A 10,144-nucleotide genomic window follows, 5' to 3' on the forward strand; every position below is an offset into this window, starting at 1 on the left:
GTTCTAAAATTTATTGTTATTTAGTTCAGCTTGGCTAGATTATTACACTGAGGGTTGAAATGTAAAATACTTAGGGTCGATATTATATTAAAAAAAATGTTCTGTACAATATCGATGCTAAGTTTTAGAACGTCAGCCTTAAAAGCAATGATTATTGACCTTGAATGTAATAATTGGAGATACTCCTTTAAAATTGTGATTACTCAATTATTGCCAAACCCTGAGTGAAATAATAGGACCCTTAATGATGCTAGAATAATAAGAAAATCATTGTCACGATAAATTAGGTGATCCAGTGGATGCATGAAATGGGATCGCTGGTTAAGTGTACAACATCTTTAAACATAAAAGGAGTGTAGATAAAAATAAGAATAAATATAATACTAGACAGATGAATAGATTGTATATCCCAAATTTTAGATATTGCATTTCAAGATAAACTTTCAAATAACGAGACCTGTTCTATGGAACGACTTGCCAAATGTGATAAAGCTGTCTAATAGACTTTCAATATTTAAAAGAAAATACAAATCATTCCTTGTTCATAAAGATATATTATAAATTTGAAGTCTTATGCAGTGTACAAGCACCACACTTTGATTACTCTTGCCTTCTTATATGTATTGTGCACTTTTGTAGTATAGTTTTTCTTGTGTGTATTGCATCAATGTAACTATTCTTTGCTGTAACACTTGGGATCAGCCATAGAAAGACCAACGGTCTATGTTGACCCCCCCCCCCCACAAACTGAAATAGCTGCTTTTATGTTGTGTTTGTCTGTTGTAAAATCCTTGTAAGTTGGACTTATTTTTCTTGTATTGTTGCAATGTCCTACTGTGTATGTATCATTCCTGTATTTTTTGCAAATGCTTTTTATCAGGATGTGGAAAATAAATAAAATGAAATGAAATGAGTCAATCAAGGGTAAGGCAGATGCTGCTTATTGAACAAAGTGATATCAAATCGAATTAAAAAATACATTGGAGGTAACATAAAATGATCATATTTTACAATTCTATTCATTTATCACAGTTATGGCGTCATCAAAATGAAACAAAAGCAATTTTGAATCGAATAAGAATTTCAAACAAGTGCGACACACTCAAGTTGGCATTGGGCCAAATTTAATAAAGGAAGAAACAAATAAAGCATGCATACAAAATAGGAAGGTGATTTGCGATTCTCAAGGATCCCCTAATAAGGTAAGCTCACCGGCCCATGAAAATATGCATTTTTTTTTTTCAAAATGTCAGTAGCTACACTATCATGTAAGATAACTTCAGATTGTTTGAATTCAGATAGATGGATTTCATTTTTATTTCAGTTCTTTTCCGATTTCGTTCTGCTTTTTACTGAACCGTAACTTATTTCACTGACGTCTTTGATGAAGAAAGACATTCTCATTGCAGGTACAGCTGTGCGGTATCTGGTCAACGGGAAAACATGGATTTTCTGACCACCTTGAGGACTAAAGCCAAAGCCAAGCGGGGTTGGGTGGTGGTCATTGCGGCATCCATGCTCCTTACCGTCTCCCACGGCCTTCTATATTCCTTTGGCCTCCTCATGGAATCCCTAATGGAGGAATTCGGTATTGGGGTCAGCGAAACGGGTAAAGATCGAATGTTACTTTGGGTGCTGTTCGTTATTCCGAAGGTTCGCTATTACGAAGGGTCGTTATTCCGAAGGGTCGTTAATCCGAAACACGCTAATTCCCTATACCTAGAAGTTCGTTAATCCGAAAATGAAAAAGGGTTCGTTAATCCGAATATTTGTGGCGTTATTCCGAAGGTTCGTTATTCCGAAATTTGGTTAATCCGAAAATAAAATTCGGAACAATGAACCTTCGGAACAACGAATCTTAGGAATAAAGAGCCTTTGGAATAACGAACCTTCGGAATAACGAGCTGTAACCGTTACTTCTTATGTGTTTTTATCACCAGTATGACTGAGCTGATCACAGATAAAAAGGGCCATCGAGTATAGCCTTTTGCAAAGGCAGTTCGCTATAATTAATTGATGACATGCACACAGAGAGTATTGGACTCGCATATACAGCGCGCGAGCTCGCTCCTATCCAATCACTGTGTGCGTGCGAGTCCATTGCGAGCTGCCTTTGCAAAAGACTACATCGAGTAAAGATGACAGAGATAAAGCCTTTTATTGTTTCTGTAACTTCTCCACCATGTTTAACAAGAAAGAAAGGCAGAAGCATGTTATAAAGAAACGGACCTGCAGAAGAACCGTCTCCGGACTGAAGTGCCATGTGCCGTGCTTAAATAAGGGAATAAAATGAAATGAAATGAGAAACCAGTAAAATAATCCCCATTCTTACCAGCATAATAAATACTGACTATTTAGCAACTAGTAGCCCCATGCTCTGACAGTGTGTCGTGAACGTGACTTTAAATGAAGAAGACAAGTGATAACAATTCAGCACGCTGCAGCTTGAGAAATAAGCCTTTCTGCATTGATTGGAAATTCAACAACAATTATTGGTTGAAAAAAATATGAAGAATTTTCTCCAGGGATTTTTGAAGGGAAACATTTGTAATCTTGTGTGTTTTTGTCATTGTGTGTGTGTGTGTGTGTGTGTGTGTGTGCCGCGTTTTAGAAGAGTTAGAGGTTGGATATTGTGCAACAATCAGCCTGCATCAGAAACATGGAGCAAGACATGTATAATATTTTTTTCGTTCAGATCTAGTCTATGGTCCGTACAGCTTTCATTATCATCAAGACGTCTTGCTGAGTTTGTCCATCTGGTCAGATTTACACCTTCCAATGGTTGTAGATGAACTGAACATCATTCTTTTTAAGGTATAAATCGTTGAAAAAAAAAACACACACACGCACATACACACAAAATACAAAATCAAATTGCTTAGCATGATAGTATCAGGGAGAAACAAATGTAAACCACATGCTAACTGCGCAATTTTTTTCGCATATTTTTGCGAATAGTAGGCTTACCTTGTGATATCGTTTCAGGCTATGTTGGAACATCTTCGTTTGGGATGGCTAAGGTGGCGTGTCTAATCACCTCACCGCTGACCACGAAAATAGGATACCGTCTGGCTCTCTGCGTGGGCGTCACCTTCTGCGTCGTTGCCTCGATTACGACTTCATTCGCCGACAGCATCTCCATCATATACTTTTCCTATAGCTGTCTCTACGGAGTAGGATGTAGTTTTCTTGTATGCTGTGCTATCAACTGTCCAATTGGCTACTTCCCAGATAAGCATCGCTCATTGGCAATTGGGATGGTGTCAGCTGGATTCAATATAGGTAAATTGAAACGTTGTCAGAATTTTATGTGTTTCCAAATTCAAATTCAAATTGAATTGAATTCAAATTGACGTTTTTGCAATTATTAGAAATAATATATACATTGTATATTTTAATTTTCTTTGTTTATAAGACGGAAATGAAAGTAAATTTGAATTTGAATTTGAATATGTGTTTTTAAATGCGTTGGTATGTCATATTTTTATAGGTGTTCTTAATGATCATTGAAAGGATATTCGTCAATATACAAGCCATCCAATGCATTACCTTAGCTTAGAATTGTCATAATTTTCACGAGGGCTCGCTGGGCTCCAATTGTTGAGGACTTGGCTCACAGAGCACAGGAACCTTCGAGGTCCTTTGAAAATCTTGTCACACCTCGTATTGATAACCGAAGCTCTCACAGATATAGGAGTTTGTTTCAATTTTATATTTACCCAGTAATGTCTTCAAGACCTACAGGTCCTTCTCTCCAGTGACATGGAGAGCCCCACTTTTATAGAAAATAATTGGATAAAGGTTATCATTTGTCAATTCATTGCAATCAAAATCGGCAAGTATCAAAATATCCTCTAATATACTTTTTCTTGATTTATTGCTAAGAGATAAAAGAACATATTTTTTACTGTTTGCTGTCGATATCAAAATCTATCGAGCAACTTTGAATTGTGAATTAGCACTTTTTCTAAAGCCACATGAAACTGAAATACACCCATAATAGATTTCAAGAAACATGAATGTATCTATACTCACGTCCGGTGTATACGATTATCAATAATCTAACTGAAGACATTTGAGTACTAGGCAGCATAAACTTTTTTATTACATGTAGCACACAACATGGTAGTTGATATTGAAGAGTTCGTTTTTTTTGTTTTTTTTTTTTAATGACGCGAAGGCAAGCGCCTCAAACAACTGTTAATTGCTATTTATTTTACTCTTCATAGTATGTTTATCATTGTTTAATTACGTTTTGTTTCACGGTTAAGATGTATTATCTCAACGTTTTGATTGTTTTTTTTTTCTGTGCCTTTGAATTGTTCTGCTTATATCAATTCTCATATCCCTACTGCCTCTCTGATATACAACCTCTGGACTAATGGAGGACTTCAACTATGTGACTAATAAAAACAAACAAACAAACAAACAAACAAACTGTCTTCAAGATTGCTGCTTCTTACTCATTAATAATCATCTTTTATTGAACAACCAACCCCTAAACCTTTTTCATCTCTATCCCGACATTCAAAACGAACATCTTAGATCATTATGCGAAATTTTGATCTCTTTCTCTTTGGAAATGCAGACGAGTATTTTTTCAAGAATCATAATCAAGTAATATTTGTGTCCAATAAGCCTGTTGGGGGTTTGGACCTGCATTTATACCGTATTCAAAAAGAGCAATTATTTAAAAAACACAAACAAAAAAGTCACCTGAGACATTCTCAATTAAACATCTGACCAGATGTATTGCTATACTGCTTTTAAAAAAAGATACCTCCAACGGCACCATTTCGTATTATGTATCCATTCCATGCATTTTGTACGGAGTATAGGGCTTTATGATCGGATGTGACATATACTACAAGGATATAATTTAAATATATATATATATATATATATATATACACATTTTTAATACTACATTCTTGTACAAACACTAGAATCTACCTAAAATGTATTTGAATCTGACATTCTGAATTTGTATCAAAATAAATGAGCAGAGAAAACTTAGTTAAGGAAAATGTAGTGAATTGAAATATCATTTTGAGCTTAAACTGGAGTATGTACTATATTACAATGTATGATTGAAGTGATATTATTGTCAATGTTATGGTCTGTTGAATATGCTAGATTTCCTTTCAAAATGGCAGAGTTCCTAAGTTCGTAATGACCAATAAGACATCCTGTCTAGTTTGGTGAGGTCGTTTTCCTTGATAAGATCACGTTCCTTGTCATTGCGCAGCTTGGTACAAATGCGTTCACCCTGGATCAATTTTTTTCTAATTAAGATTTTTCCCCTGATCTTCCAGAACTGATATTTCCCTTTTACTTGTTTGTTTGTTTGTATCTTTTAACGACAAACAAATGCCGGTTTTTATTTGTGGTTCGTTACTAAATCACATAACCTTCGCTTTTTGTTTTTCAAGTCTTATAGTCTGTTTTGTCTGGTTGGTGTAACGCTTGCTGTTAAGCAATGAGAATAACTGAAGGCATCTGCACATGTTCAAAAACAAAATGAATAACTTATAATGTAACTTTTTATTTTGTGTGAAAGCTTGTTTGCGACGTTTAAAGCTAATCATTTTGTTTGGATTCTTTATCAGGCGTCTTGATCTTCAACCCAGTCGTTTACGCCCTCATTAACCGGTTCGGCTGGCGCGGGATGATGAGGGTCATGTCGGGAATCATTGCCATGGTTGGATACTTCTGTTTACCCAAGTTCACTCCTGCCCAGACTGAACCACGCCAATATTCCCGCCCTGCCGCAGATGGACGTGAAGTTGGTCCAGACCGAAAGGACGTAGAGTTAGAGCGAGAATACTTGGAGGCTATTAATGGCTCTGACAATGTAGTTGCACAGAGACCTGAGCCGAGGGCGGAACCATTTCCCGTCACCGATGACAGCATTTCTAGCAACAAACCTGAAAGCCGTAAATCGAGGACATTACATCTCGAAAATGACGCAGCCACAGAGAACTCGGTCCAGCAATTTTATCAAAATGGCAGTTCTGAAGAGAGCCATGAATCTAGCCCCCATGTGGGCACTAGCTCTGTCCTAGCAGATTTTGATCGTACCACGAAAGGACTAAACGAAGGTAAAGGACCTTCATCAGCTGACTCTTTGAAAGGTTTCGCTGATGAACAGAGACCAAACACTTGGCTCCATGGTCTCGAGATCCTGAGAATGCCGGAAATGTGGCTGACGCAGCTGGGCTTCGTAACGGCGGCTGTAGCTCTGTCATTTGCATACTTCAGCACGGTACCAAATGTGTAATACTCAGTATGCGATAAGTTCGACCACTTTGACCGAAATATATTCCTTGCCATCAGACAGGATGTTAATTATGGTTCACTATATACATTTATCAGTCTGGTATTAAATCTATAGTTACCATTGCATCACTGCTCTTTCAAGAGCATTTCGGGATGTTTTTCTTCTTCTCATTTTCACCACCTTTTTGGTAAACTGGAATTGAGCGTAAGCTTCAAGACGAACTCCTGTATCAAAATGCTATATTTCCCTTTTAGTGAACAGAATTACAATCAGTAAAAATGCAAGAAAAAAATAATGAGATCCGCCAAATATTTATAACATCATTGAAAATCAGGAAAGCTTCCTGTATACTAAAAAAATAAAATATTAAACAAAATCCACAAACAGACACCTTGAGTAAACTCGACAATTACGAGGCAGGGGTATGATGCCTTACAACCAGTTTGTCCTTGAATTGTACAGAAAATATAATTGATGAATTGTTTGAGAATAATCAACACTAATTTGGGTATACGAACGGCACGCAATCTGTCGTTAGTTATTTTCTTTTCGAAACAGGAAAACAATGTGATGAAGTTTTGTGTACAAACTTTGTAGACTCGTATGGCCGTGACGGCCGAGACATCACCGACTTCTCTCATATAAGTACATTTAGTAAGCCTTAGATTTTCACAACGCGGACGTTCAGAGTAAAAAAAAAAAAAGCACTTGTTCTATGCGCATGCGCAAAATTGCTTTTTAAATCGATCTATTTACATCTCGCGTGGTCTGAATTTTCACTACGCGTTCTAGCCTGATTCTGCGTCCGCAATTCACGACGCAGGGAGCTATTTGGTTCTCTGATCATGTGAGGGCGCCATTTTACATTTTCTAGGTTGCGTCCTCGCGTATAAATCTAAACCTACTTTGCAACACCACGCAGGCCTGGGAGAGACGAGAACGACCAATCGTCTTAAACGTCAGCGTCGCAAATCTAAAGCTTCCTAATGTAGCTAATATAAAGAGTTGGCAGTTACAATATTGATAGTTTATGTAGTACGCAAAAGTTCACTGTGTACCAAAGTTCGCATGACATATTGCCATTCTGAACAGCAAAAGAAATCCAAGACATGTACTAGCAATGAACGCGCGCTGATATGCATATACGTGCGGCTATTTCGCTCTCCTTTTTGGTTTCCTATATAGTTTCAAGACTTAAATGCAAAGCTTTTGATCTGATCTGAAGAACCTTTGTGAAAACTGAAAACGGACTTATAATATCATATCGAGTCATTTTGGGTGTGATTCTAATGAAACTGTCACCGGTCTCAAGTTTATTTCATCTAACTCCAGCTTGCAGCAATTTCAACCCGTGATATACTTTTGCAGGGATTTTCATGAGTTGATAACTACTGACGTTACAGGTCAACATGACGATTTCGTCTGGATTCTCCAAGAAGACGGCAGCTCTGGTCATGGCGACCATGGGCTTAACGGAGGTATTCGGGAAGATCGCACTGGGCGTGATCACCGATCGTCTGCCGATTCCAAAGATCTTTATCGTCATGGCGGCGAACTGCGTCGGCGCCCTTCTCATCTTCGTGATGTCACAGATCCCGCCATCAAAGCCGTACATTTTCTTTCAGGCAGCAGGTAAAGATCAAGCGGGTACTTCTGTAAAAAGTGCACTCCTGTTTTAACGAACACGGTTATAACGAAATTCTGGTTACAACGAAATTCTGGTTACAACGAATTAAAAATTCAGGCCGCAACGATATCCACACTGTGTATTTTTACTGTTACTATATTTGTTCGGTTATAACGAAATTTCAATATAACGAAAGAAAACCTGAGGTCCAGAGGAGTTCGTTATAACGGGGGTCCACTGTATGACTGTCATTTCAGTCAACATTGTGTTTGAGGACTTGGGCCTACTCTTCAAGACTGTGTACATAGGAGATTCATAGCGTGCGATACGACACGATTTTAGTCCATACGGTTAAGATAACTAATTAGATACGCGCAACCACAACAGAATTAGGGCAATTTGTTTTCGGGATTCCTAAAAGCTTGAAACTTTGCCTGTAATTGATTAGACAGTCAGTAAACCTCAAGTCCCTCTTTGTAGCTACAGTACATTGTGCAATTAAAGTGGCGTGAATGTTCTGGGTACCGCAGAGACGAGGAGATGTATAATTATTTACGATTATAAGTAAAGGAATTCCTAGAATACGTGACAAAATAACAGATGTTAAAGATGCTGTGATTGTGAGAGTATGCGTGCAAATAAATAAACAATTTGTTTGATGTATAGATTCATTGTTAAACAAAATGCACTATCACACACTCTAAGAAAAATAGGTTCAAGTTTGCACCTTTATTAGTGTGAAACTGGGGGCACCTTTCAGAGTGCAGACCAGAAAGGTGTAAGGTTCAACCTTTGAAGGTGCTCCCGTACGTGACACTAACACCTTGTAAAGGAGCAAAGTTGAACCTATCTCTCTCTCCTTTTTTTTTTAAAGTGTAAGACAGTTTGGTTTACATAAAGCGGTAAACGAAAAGGATAAGAGTGAAAATCATGCAACTCCTTTCCTCGTGGAAGAAGATCCACAATTAAAACCCTGAGGCACAGACGCTCACAACATACAATCACACAGACAGACGGATAAAAAGAAAGATGCTCAAACAAATACACATGGACACACAAACCGACGAAATGACTGACATATCGTGATAACGCTCCTTTTATCTATCAATCTAAGTAAATTCATCTATTTATCACTTAACACTCAATTTGTATCTGTCCAACAGTACAGGGGATATTCGTACTAGCTTCTATCGATTCCCTATCGCATTCCCTTGGTGAGCAGATCTTCAGAGACGAGTATCGCCTCCATTTCTGGGCAGGGATGGAGGTATCCCTCGGTGTGGGTGGAACACTAGGAGCTGTATTCGGTAAGAACATCGATGACCTCAATAACAAAACTGACACGTGTAGTTCTCCTTTTTAGAAGAAAAGGCGACAAGGTGTCTTGACTAGTTAAGAAAACTCGCTTTGTCACCTTTTTGGTCCTAATTAAGGTGGCGTGGTGAGTTCAACTTGCCGTCTTCTTAATGCTTATAGCTACCTGAAAGTTGAAATATGCAATGTAATACTTGATATGATTTGAACGATATTTGCATGGTTTTGTAATGTTTATATGCACATTTTTTATTTTTTTTAATGAAGTTGTACAATCAGAAATGCACTTAATTCGCACAGAGATGCTTTGTTTTCTATCTAGTTGAATTATAATTCTATGCTCTTTTCAGGTTGTTTGTGGAAATTGATATATACTCTTGTTCTTACCTTTGTTCATTGTTGAATGCTGCAGGTCGGAGTGTAGATAAGACTGGCACCTACCAAACGGCGTATTACGGGAACGTGGGAGTCTTCCTTGCCTCCACGGCTCTGTTTGGCCTTGCTCTTGTGTACCAGAGACTATTTGCCACGGATCGATTCATCTTGTTCGAACGAGTTGGTCGCCGATATTCAGCGATCGCTCAGAGGAATGTTGAGAAATCTCTCAACCAAGATCGAAACGACGGTCTCCGTGTTGACGTGTCTGGATTAGAAAGTGGCATCGATACCGAGGAATGCAAAGACCTCTCAACAGAAATTACCAGCTTGTAGAATGCCTTTTTTAACCTGTGGCCTATTAAAGCTGTCCATTTGTATAGATACAACGTAAAACAAATTGTTATTCACAATACTCTGTATCTAATCCTTAATTCATACATGGACCTATACTACACAATCCATGGACATTCATTTCATTTCATTTTCAATTTATTTTCATATTTCTCACATATATCACAATATAAAATAAATTGATACGAAATCTA

At 37.7% G+C, this 10,144-nt stretch overlaps 1 protein-coding gene across 1 annotated transcript; it reads left to right on the forward strand.

Moving 5' to 3' along the window:
* Positions 1-1,443: 1,443 nt before the first annotated feature.
* Positions 1,444-9,932, forward strand: LOC139723445 (monocarboxylate transporter 7-like). Its single transcript, XM_071634689.1, has 6 exons — positions 1,444-1,609; positions 2,986-3,282; positions 5,610-6,265; positions 7,684-7,912; positions 9,071-9,214; positions 9,634-9,932. The coding sequence occupies exons 1-6, from the start codon at positions 1,444-1,446 to the stop codon at positions 9,930-9,932; spliced, it is 1,791 nt and encodes a 596-aa protein (XP_071490790.1).
* Positions 9,933-10,144: the final 212 nt, after the last annotated feature.

Source organism: Diadema antillarum, unplaced genomic scaffold (assembly GCF_040938485.1).
Source record: "Diadema antillarum isolate AM-2024a unplaced genomic scaffold, OU_Dant_1.0 scf00000191, whole genome shotgun sequence".
In the NCBI taxonomy this organism is placed as follows: Eukaryota; Metazoa; Echinodermata; class Echinoidea; order Diadematoida; family Diadematidae; genus Diadema; species Diadema antillarum.

Coding starts and splice junctions, on each gene's coding strand:
- LOC139723445 (XM_071634689.1), top strand. CDS start 1,444: ATGGATTTTCTGACCACCTTGAGGACTAAAGCCAAAGCCAAGCGGGGT. Junction 3,283..5,609: donor GTCAGCTGGATTCAATATAG/GTAAATTGAAAC, acceptor ATTCTTTATCAG/GCGTCTTGATCTTCAACCCA. Junction 9,215..9,633: donor AACACTAGGAGCTGTATTCG/GTAAGAACATCG, acceptor TGAATGCTGCAG/GTCGGAGTGTAGATAAGACT.